The 25,856-nt window shown below is 53.0% G+C and overlaps 2 protein-coding genes across 2 annotated transcripts; both read right to left on the reverse strand.

Annotated features, from left to right (window-relative positions):
• Positions 1–487: 487 nt before the first annotated feature.
• SRXN1 (sulfiredoxin 1) lies at positions 488–2,327 on the reverse strand. Its single transcript, XM_038369900.2, has 2 exons — positions 1,809–2,327; positions 488–1,355 (listed from the first exon to the last, which is right to left on the reverse strand). The coding sequence occupies exons 1-2, from the start codon at positions 2,037–2,039 to the stop codon at positions 1,152–1,154; spliced, it is 435 nt and encodes a 144-aa protein (XP_038225828.1). The 5' UTR covers positions 2,040–2,327; the 3' UTR covers positions 488–1,151.
• A 9,935-nt stretch (positions 2,328–12,262) lies between these two features.
• SCRT2 (scratch family transcriptional repressor 2) lies at positions 12,263–23,272 on the reverse strand. Its single transcript, XM_038370157.2, has 2 exons — positions 22,916–23,272; positions 12,263–13,679 (listed from the first exon to the last, which is right to left on the reverse strand). Exons 1-2 carry the CDS (start codon positions 23,055–23,057, stop codon positions 12,973–12,975), a joined length of 849 nt encoding a protein of 282 aa, XP_038226085.1. The 5' UTR covers positions 23,058–23,272; the 3' UTR covers positions 12,263–12,972.
• Positions 23,273–25,856: the final 2,584 nt, after the last annotated feature.

The raw sequence follows: 25,856 nt of genomic DNA on the forward strand, positions 1-25,856 counted from the left end.
TGGCTGATGTGATTAGGCCCTATGATGGTATCCCCTGAATAGATATGTGGACAGAGTTGGCAACGGGCTTTGTTGCAAGAATAGGTTCCTGGGTTAGTGGTTCTGTTGTGTGGTGTGTGGTTGCTGGTGAGTATTTGCTTCAGATTGGGGGGCTGTCTGTAAGCAAGGACTGGCCTTTCTCCCAAGATCTGTGAGAGTGATGGGTCATCCTACTGCATGGAGACACTCCTGTACATGCCTGGCTCGGCTCACACCTACTGCATGGAGACACCCCTGTACACGCCTGGCTTGGCTCACACCTACTGCATGGAGACACCCCTGTACACACCTGGCTCGGCTCATAACTACTGCTGACAGCTGCACGTTTGCACACCTGCACAGGTTCAAGCCTCGGGCATATGCCTGCACCTGTGCTGTGTGATTCTTGCACAATGGGCAGCGTTCTCTGCCGGCTCCTGGACACATCGCCACATGGTGACACACTGGATCCCATTCCCTTTTATTACATAAATAGGTTAAAAGAGTTTCCCCCTGCAATAAAATAAATCCCAAGTCTCCCCCTCCCCCACAGCCCCTCCTTTCCCAGCTGAGCGCTGGAACATTCCTGACCTCCCCTCCTTTCCCATAATATCGGGGCTCTGGGGTCAGAGCCCAAGCCCTGTGTGGCCTTGCTCCTTGCCCTCCCACTGAGAGTGGGAAGCGAGGCTCCCTCACACTTAAGATCGATAGACCTTCCTGCAGCTGCAACCCCGCCCCATCTCACTTGCAGCCAGGAGCATGGCCTCTGCATAGAGGCATTTCTGCCCAGCCTGCTTCATGGTCCCTGTCAGATCTCAGCCCCTGGGGAGACCAGCAGCAAGAGAGACACAGCAAAGACATGCAGAAAACCATCCAGGGCGTAGCTCCCGTTGCAAGACAGGTGCCCCTGTCATCCCAGGTGGCAGGTGCAGAGTCCCTGGAGTCCGGCAAGGGGCTCCCCCTGCAAGTGAGGTTGGGTGTGGAGGGGTCAAGCAGGCAGCTCCCATTCCTGGCATGGTAGCAGGTCTCTGATATAAGGTAGGCGGCTCTGGGCTCCAGGAGTCAGGCTGTCTAGCGAACAGCTCCTGCCGCTGGTCTGTTGCGGAAGGTCTGTTCTGACCAGTGAGCGGCTCCTAGTGCAGGTCAGGGGTGGAGGCGCCCAGGTAGGTGCGAAGGTGGCTGATGTTCGACGGGATGATTTTGGAAGGAATGGTCTCCCTGTTCAGCCGCTTGTATGCTGCATAGCGGTGACACCCCCCGAAGGAATAGAAATAATCCCCCCCTTGGCTGCCTTTGATCCAGAGGATGTCTATGGGAGGCACCCTGTCCGCTTCCTCCTGGGGAGCAGAGAGAGAGCTTGAGAAATGGGGTCAAACAGCAGCAGGGAGTTAACCCCATCCAACCCATTGTCCAGGGTCTAAAGACTCACCCCCGCAACACCTAGGCGCCCCAGCTGAGAGCTTCCCCGCAGCAGTGCCTGCTCAAGATACGTGTTGACGTTACATTCCTGGCAATGTTGGTATAACCCGTGTTACCCACGCAATCTCAGCATGAATGCAGGAAGAGCAGTCACATGTCACTGTGCCCACTGCAGCGTAACCACTCGGCACAACTCTGGCATCACTGGCATGGCCACCCCTGCATAACCTGGGTTTAGCAGGTGGCCCTGTTCTCAGCATCGCCAGCGAAGCGCTGCCATCGCCGGTACAATCCCAGCGTCACTCAGTGTTCCCAGCCCAGCATCGCCAGCGAAGCGCTGCCACCCCCAGGATGTATAACACTGGTGTTACCTGGATGGTTTTCATGAGGCTCGTCACCTTGCTCTCCTCCAGGACCGAGGGGATGGGTCTGATGAGCACCCTCATGGGGACATTGTGTATGGTGGGGATGTTGTCGGAGTGGATGCTTCTGTTCCCCTGGTCTTCTTCCGCTGGGCCTGTGCTAGCCATTGCTGTGGCCCAGACCCTGCCAAGAGCCCCTTGGAGCACACGCCACTGCCCACCTGCCCTCACCCACCGCATCCACTGCTGCCCCAGAGCCCCATGGAGTGCTGCCGGGGAGGCCTTACACTCAGGCTTGGATTGCACCGTTTGGAATTGCAGGGCAGTGCAGAGGAATATGTTCCCCCAGCCCAGCTCCACCGCGTCTGGGTCACCACCCCTGGGTGGATTTCTCAATTGCACAAAGCTTTCACTCTGTGCTTTCAGCCTGGGGCTGGGTTTTGGGTCACCTCCCCCTGTCGCTGTGTGTGAGGTGGAGAGGCTGTTTCCGGCAGGGCGAGCGCAGCTGAGTCACAGTGAGTGTGCAGTGTGCAGTGCACAGCGCGCTTTGCCCTCGCCCACGGGGCAGCCGGGAAGCCAGTTCAATCATCGCACCCCTGGAGGCAGGGCCTGCCTTCCTCCGTCGACTCAGAATGAACCAGTAGAACGGAGTCCGGGCATCCCACGAGGAGTCCGGGGGATGGGGCCGGCTGAGGGCCTGTCTGCTCAGCACGGACCTTAAAGATCCTAGGCTGCAAGTCCCAGGAGCTCAGTGTCTTTAACCAAATCATTATCTCCTCACCCCAGCGTGGCCTTCGCCCGCACCTGCCCTCCACCCCAGAGGTGGCTGCTCTCAATGTCTCCGTTTGGGATTGTCCAGCCCCACATGCACATAAACCTCTGCTCCCAGGGTGATCATTGCCCTTAGCCAGGGAGCTCCTTGCAGCAGGGGCTGTGCAGCGTGTCGGAGAAGTGCCTGGCATGCAGCCAGCGCTACTGTAAATAACTAACCCTACAGAATGACCGTGGGCCCCAGGACTTTCTGAAAGCAGCTGGCAGTCGGGACATGCGCCTGCCATGACAGTTATGGCAGGGTCAGCGGCTGCGGTAGTGGCCGCTGGCTGGGTGGTTATAGATAGGAACCTGTCGGTCTACAGCCCCCAGCTCTCAGCTCACTGCCCTGTTGCTTTAGGGATCTCTGGTCTGGCCCGGCTGTCTCTTACCTGAACTTTTAGGCTCCTGAGGTTTACTGTGGGTGGGTCGCTAGGATGAGGCCTGTAGAACTACTGTCCTGTTTGCTGTGCAGGGACACTAAAGATCCCCTGCCACTTTTGTCCTGAGCCAGAATTTTGTCCCAGGCTGAACTTTTCCTTCCCCTGCTGCATAGGCTGTTTACATTCTCCACCTCAGAGGTGGCCGCATTCCAGTGGCACTGAATGACTTGAGCACTGATGTCCTTCCAACCTCTGAGGACGGACGGTGCTGCATTGAAACAATACAAGAAAATGTGATTGAGCAGCAAGGAATGAACGTCGATGTCCCAGTCGGTTTATATGTGAGGTTGAAGTAACAAGCAATGGCACTACACTGAGATCTATCTACAGCCTGGGTCCAAATAATGGACGTGGCCCAATCACAGCTCAGTCCTTTGTTGGGTCATCTCCCTAATCCTCCTCTTGTAAGACGTTGTCCCAAACGGTGCTCAGCTGGGGCAGGCCCAGGAGGGATGATGATGATGATGATGCTGTCCCCTCCCCCTCACGCCTGAAGAAAACGTGGTGCCCAGCCCCTTGTAATTACTCCTTGTAACTGGCACAGGTGAGAACAAAGCTGATCAAGGGCAGGTGGGCATGGCCGATGAACCAAGCCAAGCAGCAGAGGTGACTACCTAGCAAGGCAGGCGTGAGTGCAAGCAGATGAGATGTGTTTTGGATTAGATCCTAAAGATGCACACACATTTAGACAGCAAATTGAGCACAGGCCTTGTGCTCCTGGCAAGTCTTGGTGTCACAAGCGGGTGCACACACAGTGGAGACACCAGGGCTCCATAATGGCTCATTCAGCAGAGACTCCAGAGCCCACGAAAGGTACGTCTACACTGCAAAAACAAAAAGTCCCACAGCAGCAAGTCTCAGCCTGGCTCAGCTGATTCAGGCTCATGTTATGGGGCTAAAATGAGCAGTGTAGACCTTCGGGCTCAGGCTGGAGCCCAGGGTCTGAGACCTGCCCCCCTCACTGGGCTTCAGAGCCTGGGCTCTAGCCCAAGCCCGAACATCTACATCTACGGGCCACGGGTCTTTTTTTGCAATGAAGACATAGCCAGTTGGGGCTCCAGCCCCCTGGTTCCAGCCATCTGGGAAACCAATCAGGGATGAACCTGTCTTGCCACATTGCTTTTAGGAAAGTCAAACATTCCCCGACCCATTTGCATTGAAATCGGGTGGGGATTGATAGAGGCACCGTCTGAACTCACAGGTCTAGGTGCTAGCATCTCCTGGGCTCTAATTCCCATCTCTGACACTGACTTGCTGGGGCATTGTGCAAATCACTCACCTCCCTGTCTTGTTTCCCACCTGTAAAATGGAGATGGTCCCTACTTCCTGGTTGTGGTTACATGTTTGGCTGCATGTGTGTGTTCTCTCTGTGTGCTGCCCCAGTTCTGTGCAGACAGCTGGCACAGGAGACCTCGAGTGAACCGCTCAATGACCACAAGATCCGTTAAGGAACGAAGGTGCCCGGCCAGGTTTATTGTCAATGAAGCACGGTAATAGTACCTGGCAGACTCTACAAGGATACTAAGATGTGTGTGCCTGTGATAATGGACGCAGCTCAGTCAATGCCCGCTTGGCTTTCCACTGCCCCCTTGGCAGGCCAAAGATACTTCCTCTGAGATACATCTTTATACCCTGATACAAACAAATTACCTCCTGTCATCCTGACCTTATTTTTTAGAAGGGGTCGGTGTGTTCCTCCTATTCTTGGGAAATATTTTGTACCATCCTTGATATCAGGATGTTCTGGTACCACTTGATATCAGGATGTGTTTGCATGAGTACTCTGTACTTAGCACTTCTTAGGAAGGTGTATTTCTGCAATATTAGCCCTGTTCTTGCCAGATTTTGTGAGCAGGTCCTGCGTTATACCAGGCCTCTGATACAAGGGCTTATGTCTTAGGCTCTTTTCCTACTCCACCGGTCATGGAGGTGTTTGAAGGATCCATTTATAAATGCCTGGAAGATGTTTTGAAGATGAAAAGCGCAGGAGCTGGCAGTTTTATTATCCAGAGTGAAGATACCTCCTTACCTCCTGCCCAATGAATTCCATGCCCTTGTTATGGTATTTAATTACTGCTCTTTATTTATGATTGTATTTATTATTAGTGCCCTGAGGTCCCAGTCAGTATCTGGGTCCCATTAGATTACATAAACACACAGGAAGATGTGATCCTTGTCCTGCTTATTTAAGAAGATCAGTGATCTATGGGTGATTGGAGAAATGGACACATCCAAAATATGGACAATTTTACATGCACGTTTATATATTTTAAAAATAGATGAAAACAAAAGGCCCTTCAGCCTGCCTGGAAGGGTGCATGGAAGCTCACAGTTCAAAAGACAAAATCCTTTCCCCAAAAGGTCCTTGGGCAACACATCGGAAGGCAGGCCAAAGCAAGAGTAAGTGGCTGTGAAAGGTAGTCCTGTGCCAAGCTGGGTGAACAGTTAAAAATCCCCTGCCCCCAAACTGGATTTGCAAATATTTTCGTGGCGAAAAGCACTGTCCTCATTTAGCTGTGATTTGTGGGGTTATATTATCGACTCTTTATGAGCATTTGGACGGCTGCAAGGTATTCACAGAAAGAGTCCCAAGAGTTTCAGGAATTTTAGCAGCCATGATGACTCATCTGCAAAATCATAGCCTGATTCAGAGTTCTCCTAATTAAGATGTTTCCCAGCCAGCCAGCCATCAGGAAGCAGAAACAATACATTTTGATTCAGGTGACTCACCACATCATTAGTGAATTGCCAGAGGCAAAGTTCACCGACAACTTGGGCCTGGTCTACAGCTAAAACGTAGGTCGCCCTAGCTTTGTCACTCAGGGTTGTGAAAAATTTTGCACCCCGTGCAATGGAGTTAGGTTGACCCTAGACTCAGCGAGGTCAATGGAAGAATTTGTCCATCGCCTTAGCTACTGCCTCTCAGGGGCGGGTGAACCACATTGCTGGAAACCCCCTTCCATCCACGTAGGTAGCGTCTACACTGCACTGCCTTAGCTGGGCTGCTGTAGCCTCTGTGCTGTAGACCACCTTGAGAGGCTGCAAATGATTCGCTAGCTCTTCGGAGCACATTTGCAAATAACAAAGCCACTCAAAGAGTTGGGATTGCAGATGATTCGCTTGCCACAAAGGAGAACGGCTGCTAATGAGGTTTATTCCCCAGGAGCCAGCTCCAGCGTTTGTGAGGGCAGGAGCGAATGGAAAAGCCCAGGCAGCTGAAATGTTCTGGTTTCAAATCTACCTTCTGAATGTTTAATAAGGACCTGGGCTCCTTCCCTGGGATTTTTTGGCATGCGTTTGAAGATCTCAAGGTCCCTGCGGGGCTGACTCTGGAAGCATTTCGACTGGAGTGCTGCTATTTAAGACTTCACTTCTCTTTATTTTCAGGTCAGTGCTCTGCGGCTGCTCCCAGCCTCACGGGCTCTTTAACGAGTGGGGTGGCATTAGCATAAATCTATTGCTTACCCCAGCGTGAGCTCGCCGGAGCTGCTGCTTGCAGAATTTCCAGCTCCCAGAAAAAGGAACGCGGAGGAGCAGCAACAGAAGCCACAGGGACACCTGATCACTCTGGTTACAGTGTGTACGGTAACACCCATGGTTTCATGTTCTTTGTGTATATAAATCTCCCCACTGTATTTTCCACTGAATGCATCCGATGAAGTGAGCTGTAGCTCACGAAAGCTTATGCTCAAATAAATTTGTTAGTCTCCAACGTGCCACAAGTCCTCCTTTTCTGTTTGCGGATACAGACTAACACGGCTGCTACTCTGAAAAAAGGACAGCAAAGATTCCACTGTTGACACCAGGAGAGCGGCCCGTGACTGAGCTGTAAGTCACGCCAGGTCCCTGTTGCTCCCTTTCTGCTTTTTGCAGGTGCCTCTGCTTATGCCCCGTCTGTGCAATGGATTTGCAGCGGCAGGAGGAGAGACCCTGCGCCTGGTTGCACCCAGGAAGCGCCCGCTTGAGGAGCACTTTAGACCAGCACATATTGGCAGAAGCAAGAGCAGGATAAGGCAGAGGGCTGCGAGATGGGGGCATTGCTGTGTCAGGCTGGAGAAAAGTACAGGGAAGCCAGGGACAAACCCATGAGGGACCTTTCATTTGCTCTGTGCCCATCCCACTCCCTTGTCCTGTGCCCCTGCTCTCAGAGCTCTGCCCTGCCTCACCCCAGCTGCCCGCACTCTCACTTCAGTCACAAGACTCCGAGCGCCCCAACACCCATTGACTTCAGAGGGTTGCTCGGGGCTAAGGAAGAGGGAGAGGCCTGTTTTGGTGCATTGTGGGGATTTTACATCTTCCTCTGAAGATACAGACATTGGCTGCAGTCAGATACCAGATGGACAATTGGCTTGTTCTGCTACAACCATTCTCATGCTTCTCCAAGGGGCAGGAGATGAGTGAATGGGGCCTTAAAAGGGCTGATGCACATTTGTGCCTCAAAGGAATGCGGGGGAGCCAGGCGCCTCTTGGACCTTTCCCTTGTGGTTTTTGTTTATTTACCTGTTTTGTTTTTGAGATTCTAAAGCTGCCTGTAGATAAGTCAATTCATTTGTGGTCTTTGGCTCAGATATGCTTGTAACTGGAAGGGATTCTTGCTATCTATTGCACAGTATATGAAGAGTGGATTTTTAATTTCCTCTTCATTCTGCAGGAAAAAAATTAATCAAAGGAATATCTCATAAATGAAAAGTAGCCCTGGCAGGTGTCTTACTGCTTCTCAGGATGGCATAAAAGATCCTGGATCAGCAGTGGTTGAGCAAGGAAGTGACTGCTGATGCCCAAGGTATTTACAGGGATGGTTTACTAAACAAATCACTTGTCCTTGGACCTGCGGGTTCAAATGTGATGCATCTCAGGCCTTGTGACAGGTATGTTACATTTTTCTACTAGTTTCCCCAGCTTTAGCCAGCAAACACTGCTCAGCCATACATACAGATCTCCAGAGACATGTGTCTGAGTAGCGGAAGTCCCTTTAATATCCCTGAATTGCATTACAAGTAATACTGCAGGTGGCCGGTTCTCGGTAGACATGTCTCACTGTGTTCTGTCAAATACAAAACCTGGCAGAAAAATCAATCGTGCACGGAAAATTATTGCTGTCAGATTTCCTATATACAATATAAACACAGAGCAGGGACTGGCCCTCCTGTACTGTCCCCAGTGCAATCAAACCAGGGGGGCTGGTTCACCCACGGCTCCCATGGATAAACCCCAAAAGAAGGTGCTCCACCTTCTGTCCCCTGGGGAAGGTAAGTTATGATAACTATGATTCCACCAGGGAAGGGCCCATCAGAGAAGAATACCCACAGTGTGTGTGTGTGATGCAGTGCCTGTGTAAATGGGGGGGGTATGTAGGCATGAATCAAAGTGTGTGAATGGCACTGCATGAGGATGTGTGAGTGAGAGAGTGAAACTCTGCGTGTATAATGGGGTGTGTGTTTGCGTGCACAGAGGAGCGGTGCAACTGAAGCTATGTGTATAGAGGATGTGAGTAGGACGCAGTTCACATCTGAGGTTATGGGCTCATGTGCGGCCGTGTGTGTGATTAGCTGTGAGCGCGTGATGGCAGGTAGGATTGTGCCTGTGAGGTTGTGCACCTGGTGCTTATGTGCAACTATGCAGGTGTGTGGAGCTGCTTGTGCAATCAAGGTGCACATGCATGAGCATGTGGATGGTGTCCTGTGAGGCGAGGGGCACAGAAAAGACTGCAGACATGACAGCAGATGTGAGAACATGTATGTACAAAGGAACATGGGAGGCTGTGTACTGTAGAAAGGACATGGGTACATGTGTGTGCATTCCTACATACGTGGGGCTCTAAGAGCTGGGCATGTTGGCATGCCCCTGTTGCGGCTGAGCCCTGGTCTCTTGGACCAATGCTCTCTGGCACAGACAGCGTGGTGACTGACAGTCTGTCACAGGCTCAGGATCTGAGGTAGGAAACAGGAAGTGTTGTGGTGGCAGCCACCTGCCCCAGGGGTATTGCCTGTGATGGGGAGGAGGTGCAGCATGCCCCAGATGGTGCAGTCAGTAGTGTTGGTGAAAGGTTGGCGCACACGGGAATGGCAAAGGGTGCTCTCCACTTGGAAAGTTGCATAGAAATGACTGTTTTATTCCCTGTGCAGCCTGGAACCTTTGCAAAGGGCAGGGGAACCTTCTTTGGCATTGTGGAAGATGAGGGAGAACAGCTTTGCCTTGACCAGCCTGCTCCCGACTGGCAGAGTGCAGAATCCTTTTCCAAGTGGCAATGCAGAGCTGTGGCAGGCTAGCTTTAGTTTCTCCCACCAGCTGCAGTCTGGGGTTGGCCTCCCTGTCCCTTAGTTTGGGAATAAGGGAATTCCCCAAGCTCACCGAATGCCCCACATCTCTCCCACTCCGAACTCTCGCCCTAGGAACAGCGCAGATCTGCATGGAACCTTCAGACCCTCAAAGGACACATGCAAAGGGGCCCCCAGGGTCTGGTGCGGCCCCTTCTGTCATGGCAAATAAATAGTCGAAAGCATAAATTATAAATAATATAAATTAGAGCATTTAAATAGACCCCCCCCCGAACTTTACAGTAACACTGGTTCTCTCCCCTTTCACTGGCGTCTGCCAAAGGGAACTCCAGCTCTATGACGGAGGGAGAGGTGGTTGGGGAGGGACTGTTCTAGCCCCTGAACATCCCAGTCTGTCTGAACCAGGATGCACCGTTGATTGGGCAGTGCGGGAAGTCCATTGGGACACAGGGGATTGGAGCACGGTCCACAGCCAGACGCCTTTCTGTAACGTGGACTGAAGCCCTCCCTCCCCCCCACATTTTGAGTCAGATTGGTCAGGGTGCCGCCCTCTCAGACTTGGCCGCCAGCACAAAGGCCCAGCTCGGTGCGGCCACCTCCCAGCACAAACCCGCAGCGTGACGCCGCAGCCTCAGGGGGAGTGTTGGGATGGGTGAGGAGCGGGGCTGACCCTTCCCAAACTCAGATTGGGATTTAACGTCCTGCCACATCTCCTCTGGCAGGAGAAGACCATCAAACCTGAGTCTGCAAGGAAAAGCGTAGGTAGCGATTTGGATAGCAGGGGAATCTGGCTTTGACATCATGGACCAGCTCATAAAACCCGTGTCTGGGAAGAACTTTTCCCTTGGGAATGTTGACTGGGGTTTTAGGAGGTTTTTCTGCCTTCCTTTGGGGCATTGAATGGAGACCAACTGGGCATACCCAACAGGACAGATAGTTCTGGCTATGGCATGTGGGCTGTGGGCACTAGTGGAGCTTAATCCTTCCTGGTGTCTTGTCCTACATTGCTGTGAGATTTGGGATGGATGGAAACCGCAAAAGTGTTAAGTTTTGCTCCAGTTCCTCTCACTGTAAGGGTCTCCCGTCATAAAACACTGGCTTGTGACAGCTGCACAACTCCCCGGAGAGTCGCTAACTCACTTGAACAAGGGAAACTCTCTGCCTCCCAGAATTGCCCTCATGTCGCTGGGTATGTGTGTGCAGTATTGCCAATCCCCAAAATTCTGAGATGTGTTTTAAAAATCATGAGATTGGTTTTAAAGCCTCCTGAATTTGGAGTTTTCTTTAATTTACCTTCTGGTTTTTGAACGTCTAGAGGGTGCTCAGGTTAGGGTTCTAAACTTTTCTCTGCACCAATAAGGGTTAGAATCTTCCTATATGTTTTAAATGAAAGCTGAGATTCTGACATATTCCCCTGACTCCAGGAGCTGGGGCTTGCCCCAACACCTGAACTGCCAAATGGGCACTCGCTCCTAGAGCCAGGGGATGGTGAGATTTTTCTATCAGTCCCATGGCTGCAACGGGAGGGAATTTGCCCTGGCTGGCTCGCCCTGCAGCCCGCCTGTCAGTCACAGAGCAGAGCACCTCCAGAGAGGCGCTCCGAGGGTAGCACAGACAAACCAACAAGGACAGAACTCAGAGACATATGCACATAGGCCCACCCGCTTCCACAGGCCCAACAGCCGCACAGACACCCCTCTCCCTCACGGGCCCAACAGCCGCACAGACACCCGTCTCCCTCATGGGTCCAACAGCCACACAGACACCCCTCTCCCTCACGGGCCCAACAGCCATACAGACACCCATCTCCCTCACGGGCCCAACAGCCGCACAGACACCCGTCTCCCTCACGGGCCCAACAGCCGCACAGACACCCGTCTCCCTCACGGGCCCAACAGCCGCACAGACACCCCTCTCCCTCACGGGCCCAACAGCCGCACAGACACCCCTCTCCCTCACGGGCCCAACAGCCGCACAGACACCCGTCTCCCTCACGGGCCCAACAGCCGCACAGACACCCGTCTCCCTCACGGGCCCAACAGCCGCACAGACACCCGTCTCCCTCACGGGCCCAACAGCCGCACAGACACCCGTCTCCCTCACGGGCCCAACAGCCGCACAGACACCCCTCTCCCTCACGGGCCCAACAGCCGCACAGACACCCCTCTCCCTCACGGGCCCAACAGCCGCACAGACACCCCTCTCCCTCACGGGCCCAACAGCCGCACAGACACCCGTCTCCCTCACGGGCCCAACAGCCGCACAGACACCCGTCTCCCTCACGGGCCCAACAGCCGCACAGACACCCCTCTCCCTCACGGGCCCAACAGCCGCACAGACATCCCTCTCCCTCACGGGCCCAACAGCCGCACAGACACCCCTCTCCCTCACGGGCCCAACAGCTGCACAGACACCCCTCTCCCTCACGGGCCCAACAGCCGCACAGACACCCGTCTCCCTCACGGGCCCAACAGCCGCACAGACACCCCTCTCCCTCACGGGCCCAACAGCCGCACAGACACCCGTCTCCCTCACGGGCCCAACAGCCGCACAGACACCCGTCTCCCTCACGGGCCCAACAGCTGCACAGACACCCGTCTCCCTCACGGGCCCAACAGCCGCACAGACACCCCTCTCCCTCATGGGCCCAACAGCCGCACAGACATCCTTCCGCTTCACAAGCCCAACAGTCGCACAAACACCTCTCCCCCCGCCATAGGCTTGTCAGTCTCACAGAATTACCCCCTTCCACAGGCCTGTCACTCATGCTGCACCCCTCATGTCCACAAGACTGCCCTCCCAGAAGCCTGTCAGTCACATAGACTCCCCCATGCCCCAGCCTGTCAGTTGACTGCCCCACCCCCTCCCCACAGGCCTGTCAGTCGCACTGATGCCCCTCCCCCAGGCCTGTCAGTCATACAGAACCCACGTGTCCTGTCTGACCCCCTCGCCTGCCTTGTTCCCTTGTCAATACTTTACAATTTCACAGCTGAGGGGCATTTTGAACCCAGTGAGTTTAGCTCCTGATGGAGAAGACGACAAGTTTCGTTTCTCCCCACTCGATTCCCGCAGGGAGAAGAAGCAGCACTAAATAAATACAGCAATAAATTAAATAAATACACAAGGAGCTTTCTGAGGTCCCTTGGCCTGAAAAGGAGCTAGGAGCAAATCCCATGGGGAGGAACTTTGACTCGCCAGCAAAGCAGCTCCAGAGACAATCCTGCCCCGATTCCGCCGGCCAGCCAGGAGCTGTTGTTTCCAGCCGCGAGGGGAAGAGCTGGGAGCGGGAGGATGAGGGTTGGAGGGCGGGAAACGGGCGAGCTGTGGAACCGGCAGTTGGCACCATTTGAGATTTCCATTCAAAAACGTCATCTGGTCCGCGAAGGAAAATTCCTGGGACACCCGAGCCCCACACGCTCTCCCCACAGCGGGACGCAAGTCAGTCTGAGCATCCCTGGGAAAACGCATCCTTCCTGCAAACACGGCTGGCCCGGGCTGCAAAAGTCCCTGCTGCCTCTTGCAGTCCGAGTAGCTCTGATTCAGCTGGTGGGAGAGTGGCGGGGAGGGTACCCCCTTCCTCCCAGATGTTGGTGGCTTCTCATCTGCCCCGGCCTTTCCTCTCCCCTCCCCGGGGGACAGGGCTCAGTTCTCCATTGCACAGCTGTGTTCGGAGCCCTTGAAGCAGGCCGACTCATAGTGCTTGTTGAGATATGACTTAAGGGCGAAGGTCTTCTCGCACTGCTTGCACTTGTAGTGCTTGAAGGCCGAGTGGGTCTGCATGTGGGCCCGCAGGTTGGAGCGGTCGGCGAAGGCCTTGCCACAGTGGGAGCAGCCGAAGGGCTTCTCGCCCGTGTGCGAGCGCATGTGGCCCTGCAGCAGCCAGGGCCGGCTGAAGGCCTTGCCGCACACGTCGCACTTGTGTTTGAGGTTGTGGGTCAGGATATGCATGGCCAGGGCGGGCATGGAGACGTAGGCCTTGCCGCAGGTGGGACACTTCCTGGCCATCTTGCTGTCCAGGCTGCGGTGGGTCTGCTTGTGCCGGCTGAGGTTGGAGGAGGTGGCGTAGGTCTTGCCACACTCATTACACGAGTGGCGGTGGCTCCCACGCCGCTGGCTCTCGCTGCGTCGCCTGGAGCGGCCGTCAGTGATGAAGAAAGCATCCATGGAGTAGCTGTCTGTGACTGCAGTTTCGCCATTGAAGTAGCGGGCAGAGAGGCTCGATTGGGGACTCTCAGGTTCGCTGTACTCCTCGTGAGCTGGGGCGTAGACCGGATCTGCAGACACCAGCTGAAACCTTTGTTTCTTGTCCGGCTCATAGTCGGAGGGCGTGAGGCAATGTTGGCTATATCCTGCAGGAGACAAACACAGATGGAGATCACCATCTACCAGGGCTTCTCCTTCCCTATTTATATATCCCAGCCCTTTCCTAACTGTCCCATCCCCGTGAGACCTGGACTTCCCTGGGGCAGCCTTTACTACACTGCAGACTTGCAAGAAAAGTGCAGGTGGGTTTTGGATGGAGGTGGGCAAGCCAAAAGAGCCAAGTCTGGGTGCTCCTGGACTTCTGATGAGGGCTCAGAATTTGACCCTGCGTCCAAACTTGGCCCTGGCCCGCTGTCTCTATGGCAAGCCAAATGAGAGCCTTCGGCCTGGGGGCGCTGACGGGACTGGAGAGTGCTGAAAACTAGATGAAGAGCCAGAGTCAATGTCCGAGGGGAATCCACTCCTGAATCCTGACAGGGACTTAGGGAGTGACTGGACCCACATACGCTTTCCCAGCATTCCCCTCTTGCCTGTTGCAAGGTGGAGTAGGACCTGGGAGGTTTAGTCCAAGCTGTATGGCTGTCCATGCAGAACTGACCTGATTAGCAGAGCTCAGTGTAAAGGGCCTTGCTCTCATATAGAGCCTCCAGTAGCCAAGGCCACATTGGCCCCGTTCTGAGATTGGGGTTTTATTCCAAACCGAAATCTGGTTCACCATAACATTCGCTAACATCTGCGAATCTGTGGGTGCAGCCGGGCCTGGCAGAGTGCACTATTCGTCTCCTGGCCTGAGAGACAGGAGTCCTTGGGCCACAATCCCGGAGTCTGACTCAGTTTGTCTCGATGTGCAGCCACCCTGTTCCCATTAGACCTCACACAGGGCACCATTCCTCAGTCCTGACCCAGCCTCCATCTGTTATCTCTCCTGGCCACACACCACCCAACCAGCTGCTGGGAGAGCCACAAGGAAAGAATCCTAGGCCTGGCCCCTGGCCCATTCACTCCACCTGCCCTTTGAATCCGGACTGCAACCAGCCCCTTTTGGGTTCCCTCACTTCCCAGGCCATTAGACAGCTGCCAATGCTTAACTCTCCATTGCTCCACTGTGGCAGACACTCGCAATGAGCGGTGCAGTCTCGCAGTGTCCCCTCCCCCTCCAGAAACCTGGGGAAAACTGGACAAGCTCAAAGTGAATGATCAGAAAGGGGCTTGGGACAGAACACAGAGGTCACCCTGTCTTGCCCTCCATCCCCAGCCATTTCCCCTAGGAATACAGGCCGAGCTTGCTCTCAGCGATATCAGTGAGTGAGCAACCTCTAAATGTAGGAGCATCTGTAGGACGGCTCCTTGGCTGTGGAGCTGTTTTCATGGCACATCCCTCAAGAGAATACCAGATTAGCGATTTGACTCTTGCCATGTGCTTTACTGACAGAGGGAGACTAGAGAGACACAGTGGCACAGAGCCCGGGAGCATGACTCTCCTGGTGACACAAAGAGGGGACGGATGTCGGAGGTTGGGCTCGACTGACAGCAAAGGTGAGAAGACAGAAACGCAGCTGTAAGGAAGCTGCAGGCAGTGAACAAAAGACCAGATGCTCCTGGCAACAAGCAAGACACATGAACCCCTTTAAAAGGAAAGCTAGTAGGGAAAGAACCAGGCTCAGGGATCTGGAAACTCCAGGAGGCTTGCCCTCCCGCTTGGAAGAATTATGGAGTCTCTAGGGGAACTGCTGGAAATCAAAGCCACCCACCTGGAGGGCCTTCAGCTCTGAAATGGTTCCAGCTTTCAGTGCTGGATACCTGGCAGCGGGAATCCAATGGAGCAAACCTGCCTTGCCTCTCAGGGGGTTCTCCCTGCAGCACGCAGGATGCACGCAAACATTGATCCTGGCTCAGTCAGGGTCCGCAGTTAGGTGGACACCCTCCTGCCCTCTGCTGATCTCAAACCCACAGAGCAATTTCTGCAGGGTCTGGTGTGTGTGTTCATGGGGAAGCATTGCCACTGCAGTGCCATGCTCTGCTTCTGTGCCCCATTGGCAGGGATCCAGGGGGGTCCACCCGCCAAGTGAGAGGGGAGGATCAGGACCGTACAGTGCCTGGAAAGGTAAAACACTCTAATAAGGTGATTCATGAGAGGGATATTTTTGATGCACTTAACAGCCTTCTGCAGTGTATATTTCATGGCACATCTTTAACTTAGTGGTCTCGGCCTTTTCCAGACTGGTCCCTCATGTTAACAACAGAACAAGTTTGGGGACCCACTTATCTCCCTAGCTATTGAGAAATGGAGGGTGGTTTTGACTCTCAGCTTGAGAATCCAGGATCTGACTACAAACTCTACCCATCTGTAGGAAGCAAACCTCTCTCTGCAACCTGGATATAAACATCAGAGCTTCCGGTCCATGCATCCCGGGTTTATTATAACTGGGACCTAACAAAACAGCCCCACAGACACATGGTGTGAAACTGTAACACTCTGTGCAACAGACATCACCTGATGACTTAGTGTATTTTGTTGGTTTGATGATCTTTGACCTCTCTGAGCTGATAGAATAGTTGATCTTTTGGGGACTTGGGATGATGTTTAGCTGTCGACTAATGATTGACACGTCTACTTAAAATACTGAGGGCTGAATCTATCATAGGAAGCTGTGCAGTGGTGCATCCACAAAGCCTCCTATTTGTGCATGCAAAACACATGTGCCCCTCTGAACACACAATGAGCTGGCTCACATGTGGCTGGTGCAGGTGGCCCTGACTCAAAAGCCTTTGGAAGTGTGACTTCTACAGCTCATCCACTGCAACACAGTATGTGAGGCATTGAGTTGCTTCTGGCTAGCCCATCTCTGAAATTAACATCCCGGGTCTGATGAGACTGGGATGCCGCTGTGCAAACCCCCCAGCACATGCATTCTCCCCCCTGTCGGTATGATTTACTGGCCCGATAAAGAGACCCAGATGTTCAGGCTACAAGCTGGGATCACTTTCCCCATTAGAAATGTGGATGCCACTGCTGAAAGCAGTGCAGGTGGCTCTTGCTGGCATGACATGGTAAAATATGGAAGAATGAGCCAGATTCTCAGCTGGCATAATCTGGCAAAACTTCATCGACTTCTAAGGTAACCCTTCAGCTGAGGAGAGATAGAGAAGTGTTCTTCCATTGGCATCAACCTCTCATCTGTATGCTCCGGCACTTCGCTCAGATGAGCCAGGGATTTCTGGCTGCATTAAGATTCAGCATGTTGATTTGCAAAGACTGATGGCTGTCTGATGTGTACATGTCTATCAATATTCTCCTCTAATAGGGAGAGGGCCTATTCCGTCAATTGTTTATTCTCCATAGGCCTGTGCAAACCCACCAGGAGGTGGCGTTCAGAGGCAAAGGTACTCTGATGAGCGCATTGCACATTAGCAGAAGTAACTTCATTCATGGCAGCACCCTGCTTGCAGCTTGCAGCACTAGCCAGTTGCCCTGAGAGTGCAGTAAGGGCCAGAGCTAGACCTACTCCTGCACAGTGCAGCGTGTACCAACGATGCTCAACTTGGCAGGTGGGGGGGAGTGGGCTGAGCCCTATCTATAGAAACCCCTCAAGTTTTCAATTATAAAAAAAAAATTAATGGAAGTGAGCCTGAATTTGGACTCCTCCCTACCCTCCATGAAAAAAGCCAGTTGCCAGCGGGGGAATAGGTGGGGTATTGCCCCAGAAGAGCTTGAACTTGGGGGTAAGGAGGCAATTGGGGTATAGAATTGTTTTCCGGGGTGCTGGGGGAGGCATCAAAAAGAGTGGGGATCTGCCCTGTGGGGGGAGAGAGAGCTCAGTGGTTTGAGCATTGGCCTGCTAAACCCAGGGTTGTGAGTTCAATCCTTGAGGGGGCCATTTAGGGATCTTGGGCAAAAATTGGGGATTGGTCCTGCTTTGAGAAGGGGGTTGGACTCGATGACCTCCCGAGGTCCCTTCCAACCCTGAGACTCTATGAGGGGTGGGGGGTGGATGCACTATATGGGGTTCAGACAATAGACCAGAACCAACTGTGCTCATGCTGAAAGACAGGCTTAATTAATAACCTGGATCAGCCCACTCGATACCAGCTCCCACTTACTGGAAACCTTTCCCCCTTGCACCAAACCGTTTGCACTAATTCACCACACTCAGTGCCTACTTACTATCAATGGCCATGACACGATTTCCCATTGAATAGCACTTGGAAACCACCAGTCACCTACTCCACCACATGCTCCATGTCAATGAATTCATGTGACACTAGTGGCCCCATCCTGCCACCACCTAATCCTAATCAATACTCAGCTTTTCTAGAGAGTGCTTCTTGTCCCTGGATTTCACAGTTTCTGAATGAACGCATGAGCTTTATTCCCATTTTACAGGTCGGGAAACTGACTCACAAGGTGAAGGGACTTGCCCCAGGTCACATAGCAAGTCAGTGGCAGGGCTAGAAACAGAACCCATGTCTCTGGAGGGCCCATGTCACATTCCATGCACCAAACCATACTGTCTGTGAGGGAGGGCTGAGAGCTGGGCTGAGAGCTGTCAACCTCGCTGCATGGTTTGTATGTCCGACAATTATTTGAAACCAAGGCAGGGAGGGCCTGGCCAATGATTTTGCCTAACTCTGCTCAGGGTTAACTGCCATAAGCACTAGCCACTGGTCTACATGAGCACCGCCACCATTGCTAGCAGCTGGGGAGTTGCACCAGTACTCCAGCAATGGTGGGAGAATTTCACAAGATGCTCAGGGGCTTGTCCATGATCCCAGAATTAGTCCATGGCAAAACCAGGAGCAGAACCCAAGTCTCCAGACTCCCACCCCTGTGCCTTAGTCACAAGACCTTCCTTCCGCCTTTAACACTGACATCAAGTGAGTTTGACTGTAATTGGATCAGACATTGTTGTCGCTTGAGCACTCTATTCCTAACCGCCTTGGGGTGCCTGATGAGAATGACCCCAGATTTCCCGTGTGTAGCGACCGAAAGGCACTGTGTGGAGGAGACACACTCAGGCTTCGGATTGAGGGAGGAATGCTGATCTTTGCTTTAACTCTGGAAAGGGCAGTGTTTGTGCAGACAGGGGATAAGGCCCTGGTGGGGATGGGAAATTCTTCTGCACATACCCCTCACTCAGGGCAAGCGGCTGCATCTCCTAAGGCAACAATTTTACTCCTCGCAAGTAGTTTTAAGAGCTAGTCATGCCAAGAAGGGGTGGGTGCAGTGGTATCCAGGCTGGGGGGCGGGGGTGTTTCTCCCTCCTGGCCTGCTTCAGTCTAAGTGCCAGTTTACAGTGATTGCTTGAGTGTGACCTATAGTTTCCCCGGGCCCTCAGCCTGCCTAGTTATTGATTTTTTGTCCTCTCCCAAGTCTATGCTTCCTTGGCTTCCCAGCTCTGGAAAGACTTGCCTTTTAATCCCTTGAAGCATATTTCTGTCATCTCCTAAGAAGCAGCATCCCCTCCTTGCCTGAATGTGGTGTAAATACCCCCCCTCCCCGGCTCTCCGATGGTCTTCCATCACTGCATGTGTCTGATGGTCTTTCTGATGGAGCTGTGCCACCTGATATTTCCCCTGCCCTGGATCCTTCGCCCCCACCCCAGCTCTGCTATGGAGCTGTCTCTCCCTCCCTTCCTCTCTCCTTGTTTACAGAGTGCAGTCACACACGCTGGGCGAAAAGCACTCTCCTCAGCAATTTTTCACACTTTCTCTGGAGCATGCAGCAAGGTTATTTCCAGGAGAGCGGCACCAACAGCTTCTCCCCAGCTTGCGTGGATTCCTTTCCCTTACATCACCCAGCGCACAAAATATTTCCCACACGTTTTGCTCCACACACACACAAATGCGGGGGGGGATGGAAGGGAGCAGAAAACCTCCGAAGCCGTACAAGCGTTTGTGGTACTGATACAGAGGTACCCTAAATTCCACCCTCTGTTGGCAAGGCGCAGCCTGGATTTGTCACAACTAGTACATCCATGACATGAGCTGAAAATACACCCCCATCCATCCCCGGTATCAAACCGAGAGATCCTAAGTGCCAACCACAGTACTAAATGTGTAGCCCCAAGTGCCATTTGCTGTACCCACATATGCAATCACTAATGCCAGTGGCAGTGCCAGGTATTCCGCTTCTTTTGGGCAGTAAATCAATGTTTCATTGGTCCTCTTCCAGCTGGGTCACTGACTGGATCTGAGATGATCCAGAGGCTGGAGATAAACAGACTATTTTCTGTTAAACTAAATGTACACTGAAAATACTGAATTATGATAACTCTTTGCACTTCTGTAGCAGCTTTGTGATGAGGAGCTCCAAGTACTGTACAAGCAATAATGACGGTAGTTAAGTGAAATTACCCCCATTTCATGGATGGGGAAACTGAGTCACAAGGTACGTGACTTGCATATTGCCATACATACTGAGTTAGTGACAGGAGTGGGATTCGAATGCAGGGCTCCTGACTCACAGGGCCAGCATTTGGCCACAGCATCCTCCTTCCCCTCCTTATTTATTTATTCAGATCTTCTTCTAGGTGCCTAGTGATACTTTCAAATAGAATTAAACACTACCCCCTTGTGCGGATGGTTGGGTCAGCGGTGCTGTTAGGACACATCAAAACTGTCTGGCAGACAATTCATTTCTGTAGAGACCAAACCCCATCCATGGATGTGCCAAGGCCACCTGACTAACTCAGAGGAAGCAAATTCAGACACAAGAGCTTTCTACTGAATGCACCTTCTGTTGACCCCAGATAGTTTCATCCTAGGAAGCAATGGCCCAGTTGGCCAGATGATGGTCTATGCATGATGAGATGGATGGGAAAGAGAAGTTTCTCAAGAAATGTTGGGAATCCCAGGTCCCTAATGTTGTGGTGTGAACCTGAAATGGGGGGCAGGCCTGGTGGGGTTGTGGCAGGCTGAATCTCAGAGCACCCTGAATCTCCACTAAGATATAGCACGACCCTTGCTATTCCTCACTGAACCTGCAGGGAGAGGTAGACAGGTCATCTCAAAATCACTGCCTCTTCTGAGGCAGCCCTGCAGCCTTCTCAGCATTGTGAAGAGGTGTCTCGATGGGGATGAAGCCAACGGAGTCTTCTAATGAGCGGCTGATCTAGCACCCGTCCGTGTAAATGACAAGGCTCACATTGACTGCCTTGTTATTTGGATTGAGCCCAGGCCTGGCTTCCCAATTCCCCCTAGCACCCAGGGCAGGCAGGAATGTCACCTTGGGCTGGGTAGATTAGGGCTGGGCATGGCGCTGCAATCCATCCAACACCTCCCAACTTTGCAGCTCACCTCCCCTGGAACCTCCAAACGCCTGGAAGCAGCAGAGCTTCTCTCTACTCCACCCTCTGAGAAGATTTCTGGGGGTGCTGCATGATACAGCCCTGGGCACATCTGGGGAGCCTCAGGGGCTGCCCTGTTTTTGGTTTAATCTCAGAGGAACATCTGACTAGTACTGTATTGCCATCATGCCTAGCATTTCTCACTCTCGTGATGGTGTTGGGCGTTCTGGTTATAGGGACACATGTTCAGGGCCTTCAAATGGAGCTTGGGGTGCCCCCACCCCATTTAGTTCAGCCTGACTCTCCTACGCTCCCACTCACCACCACATGCCGCAGGCTGGAGCGTGGGGACACTGGCCATGCCATCCCACTCCTTGTCTGTTCTTTCCCACTCTCCACCTTTCCCCGCTGCTCTCCCTTCCTTGCTCTTCCATTCTTTTCCTTGTTTACATGAAGCCAACCCCAGGCAGCAGCAAATAGTTCCCTCAGGTCTAGCTGGTGAGGTGACAGCCCCTCGGAGCCATTGCCTGGCTGGGGCTGTGGAGTGCAAACCTGCTGGCAGTGCTTTGAACAATGAGGCCCCCTGGGAACGCAAGTGCCCTTGACCCCATTTCCTCCCAAGATGTCCTTTCTCCCTGCCTGGATCAGCTCCTGTCTCGTGGGGAATTGCTCTCGCTTGACAATGCCACCATTTGTTCTGCAGTGAACAAGGCAACCAGGATGCGATCCCGAGGCGAGCCCAGTGCAGGGTTTAAGCCCAGCTTCAGCCACTGGTGCCCCAGAGGAAAGCTACAATACAGGGACATTTCCAGCTTAGAGGAAATCTGGGGGGCTGTTCAGGCAGAAAAGTTGGCCCCTCTCCCATGTCCTTGGAGGGTAACAAAGTCTGGCTTAGCAAGACCCCTCCAAGGGCAGCAATACCCCTAGGAGCAGGAGGAGAAATTTTGCAACAGAGCAACTTTGAGCAGAGGCTGCTGGGTTCTAGGGTCACCTTCCTAAGGGAGAGATACATCTGCACACTCCAGCCCACACAGTACACAACCACTGGCACACCGCCCGCAACACAATGTATGTGCATAGCCCCCAACACAATAGAAAAATGCATGCATCTACACTTCCAAACCAGTACACCCCATCTGTACAAACCCATGCACATACACCACAGTGCACACACAGTCCATCCCTACAAAGGTGTGCACCCACACACAACAAAACACATCATGCATACAAACATGACACAGTATAATACACATATGCCAGCACTTGCATACACACAACAACCCCCCCCCCCCAATCCCACAGACACATGCATATGCACAATATAGGGCACTCATCCTAGTGTACGCACACACACACACACTGTAACTCACATCTACACACAGGCATACACACATAATACTACAAACATAGGTTCACTTTTAAGTGCATATGCTTGTGTACACACCCACCCACCCACCCATGCACCCCTCCAACTACACCTACAGAAATACCCAACACCCTCACTGGAGATGCAACTTTTAAAGTCCAGGCGGCTGCCCGGGGGCCGCTCGGCACATGGCCTCTAGAGTTCGGGGTTCGAATCGCCCCACTCCCGAGCCGCGAAGGGAATCCTCTGGCCGGGCATTTCCTGCCCAGCTGCAAACCCAACGGGCCGGTTCATGGTCGTAATTATTCTTTAGAGACGACCCGGAGTCTCTCCAGCAGCTGCGGAGGTCCGGAGGCTCCTGCGCACAGACTCCCCAGGGCCTGGGGTCAGCTCCACTCCAGTCAATTATAATCCGCTGCCCCCCTTATAATACGAGCTGCGGTGTATGGGAGGGGGGCGTAGCCTCCCAATAATACGCTCCTCTATGTCAGGGACACAACCCCCCCTCCGACAAGCACCGCGGCGCAGGGGGGATGCTGACCCCGTCGGAGAGGCCCCGCCTTGTGCAGGGGACCCTGGTTCTCGAATCATACGCACTGCGGGGCAGAAGGGAGCCTCCCCCGCTTCCAGCTGCCGGGACCCTTCTCCATCCCCGTCCTCAGCCACTTACCACTCTCGGCCCCGGGGCCGCTGCCCACCCGGGACCCGGCCAGCACATAAGCAGCTTCCAGGGCATGGTAGCGGGGAGCCGGGACCTCGCAGGGCTGGAAAGCGTCTGCTTTGATCTTCTTGACCAGGAAGGAGCGGGGCATGGTGCGAGCTGGGGGGCTGCTCTCCTGCGCTCCGAGGGGATCAGCACTGGACAGCTCCCTGCGCTGACTGCGGGCGTGGGGGGAGCCGGCTCGCACTCGCTGAGCTCAGCACTCAGGGCCCGCGGTCTTTATATGGGACGCAGGCTGGGGGTCAGGCGGTGCTTTGCTGAGGAGCGGTGAGCGCTCGAATCCATCACGCGTCCCCCAGGACAATCATCGCATCCCCGCTGAACCGGCTGCGCAGGCAGGGGAAGCACTGGGGTGGGGCGGGGCGGGGTGGGGTGGGGGAGAAAGGGAGGAGGGAGAGAAAGGGGAAGAGACAAAGTGTGTGTGTGTGTGTGTGTGTGTGTGTAAGAGAGAGTGAGAGGCGAAGGGGGAGAGAGATGGGTAAAGTGGATGAAAGAGAAAGAAAAAAGGAAAGAGATGGAGAAAAAGTGAAAGGAGGAGGGGCAAGACGGGGGGGAATGAGGGGCGGAGAGATGGCCCACTGCCCATCTGCTTAACATTTAGACACACAGCCCTTGGTCTGAGTCTCAGTTCGGGAGGGGGGGGGGAACAGGTGTCAGGCCGGGGGCGGTACTCAGCACTGAGACATGTTCCAGAATAAAGAGAGAACTTCTTACACACACACACACACACACACACTGGAAAGGCGCACCACCCCAGGGCAAGGACAATTATCTGCTCTGTCCTGTAACCCCATGTTCTGGGGCAGGGAATATCCAGCCACGCAGTGAAACCCCCTGAACAGGATCAGGCAATTCATTCTCCCCCGGCTGGGCGGGTGGGTTTCTTTAATTCTCTTTCTTTCCTCCAGTCCAGCTACAGGCAGACAATAGAGACGCGAGCATGAGGAAGAGGAGAGAGGAAGTCTGAGAAGGAGGGGTGCAGAGGGAGAGAGGCTGTTCAGATGAACTCTCTGGCTCTGTTTCCTTTGTCTTGGTGCAACCAGTGTGTTTTAAGACCCTGTGAATAATACAGTCTAGATCCATATGCTGGGGGAGGGGAGTGCATTTTGATTTCCCAGTTCAACAAAGGTGGTCAATAAACAGTGACCCAGGCAAATCTAAAACAAAAAGAGGGGCTAGTCTGTGGTATTGTTCCCCTTTCAAGAAGCTGGGTTATTTGCCTTCGCAGCTAGAGCCAAGCAGGTTTCAGGCAGGCTTCTGCCTTCTGCAGAATGTGTTTGCTTTGCAGAAATGCATGCACATGGCAGGTTAAGGACACCAGGAAAGAGATTCTGTGAGTACGACCTTGGCAAGTCTCAGCACTAGCTGGGCAATCAGTGTTTGCTCCTGTGGCCCACAATTAGGCCAGAATCCCATGGAAGGGAGGGGGAGTAAGGAGTTCCGAACTGTCCATCAGTTTATTAAATGCTTTTGGCCTGCCCTGAATTTGTCTCTGCTTGGGCCAAATTGTTGACTGGTGTCACTCCACTGAAGCCAATGGAGTTACACCAGCAGTGAGTTTACTCCCCTATTGCAATAGTGCAAGAATATCCCAGCTAGTGGAAGCCCTGTCAAATCCCCTACAAGGAGCTGGGTTATATCCTCACAAAGTTTCACATTATTTTCCTCCTCCCACCGTTCCAGGAGTGTCCTCATATGACAGGTAGATAATTTGCTTCAGAAACACAATTTCAAACTGAAGTACCTTAAAAGCCCTTGCAAATACTGCCCCTTTCTGCTCTACATTGAGCTGATCCAAAGGGAAATCCCACTTCAGAACTTCAGTGTTTATATGGAGAGCTCTGATGGGTATGTTTCTCTAATGGCAAACAGGAGACACTCCAAAGAACCCCTTTTACCTAGTGGCGGGGTTTTGTGTGTAAGTTTTTCACACCCCTAGGAGACACTCCTGGGGTTTATGGACCTCTCTGGACTCAAAAGCAGAGTCTGTGGTCTTCTGACAATTTATCCCTGAATGTTCTAGATGGTTCACATTTAGGGAATTTTGTTTCCAAGAATTAAGGAGGGGTAAAATATAGGGTTTCTGACGAATCACCTCATCCAACCTCAGCTATGAAGCCACAGCCCCTAGACTCAATTAAGTATGGGGCTAGGAGCTGGGAGTGCCTGAATTCTAATCCTGCGTCTGCCATTACCTTGTTCTGTGGCCTTGGGCTGCTCCCTTGTCCTTCAAATACATTCTCAAAACCAATGACTGCTACAGACCCAACCAGCCATTAAATTAACAAACAAACAGGACAGAGCCTTCCTCTGGATCCTCCAGTGCACTGTACTTTGTGTTGCCTGTGTACTATGCTTGCAAGCTTCTTGGGAAGGGACCAGGGTGTCTTCTGCATCTTCTAAGGTGCCAGCACTTTGTCAGCACTTAAATAATACTAGTTCCTGATATATTTGCCAGCAGCCACCGAGAGCAGAGCCTGTATGATGGGGACACTTTACACTTCTCAGGACTTTGCAATGGAAAATGATCAGTAATATAACAATCAATAAGAATGCCAGCCAAATATTCGAGAGAGACAAGGTAGGTGAGACCAGCACGGTTACAACTGCACTGCAGTGAAATATTGATCCTTCCCGCACAAGGCAGGTTAACTGCAGCACCTGGGTTAGGGAGTCAGCTGTGGGGCAAACAACTTCCCAAGCTTTTCAGGCCCACTTCAGGGGGCCTGCGCTTTGTTTCCAGGCTGAGACAAGTGCTGCTCCACTCAGCTGCTCACACCTGGTTCAATGAGTTGTTTAAACTGTCCCCAGCCTGTTATAGGAGCTGTCCCAGCTGGCCCTTAGGGCATCCCATACAGGGTTATTAGACTGCTGGCTCCTCTCATCTCTC

The sequence above is a fragment of the Dermochelys coriacea genome, chromosome 13 (genome assembly GCF_009764565.3).
Source record: "Dermochelys coriacea isolate rDerCor1 chromosome 13, rDerCor1.pri.v4, whole genome shotgun sequence".
Lineage (NCBI taxonomy): Eukaryota > Metazoa > Chordata > Testudines > Dermochelyidae > Dermochelys > Dermochelys coriacea.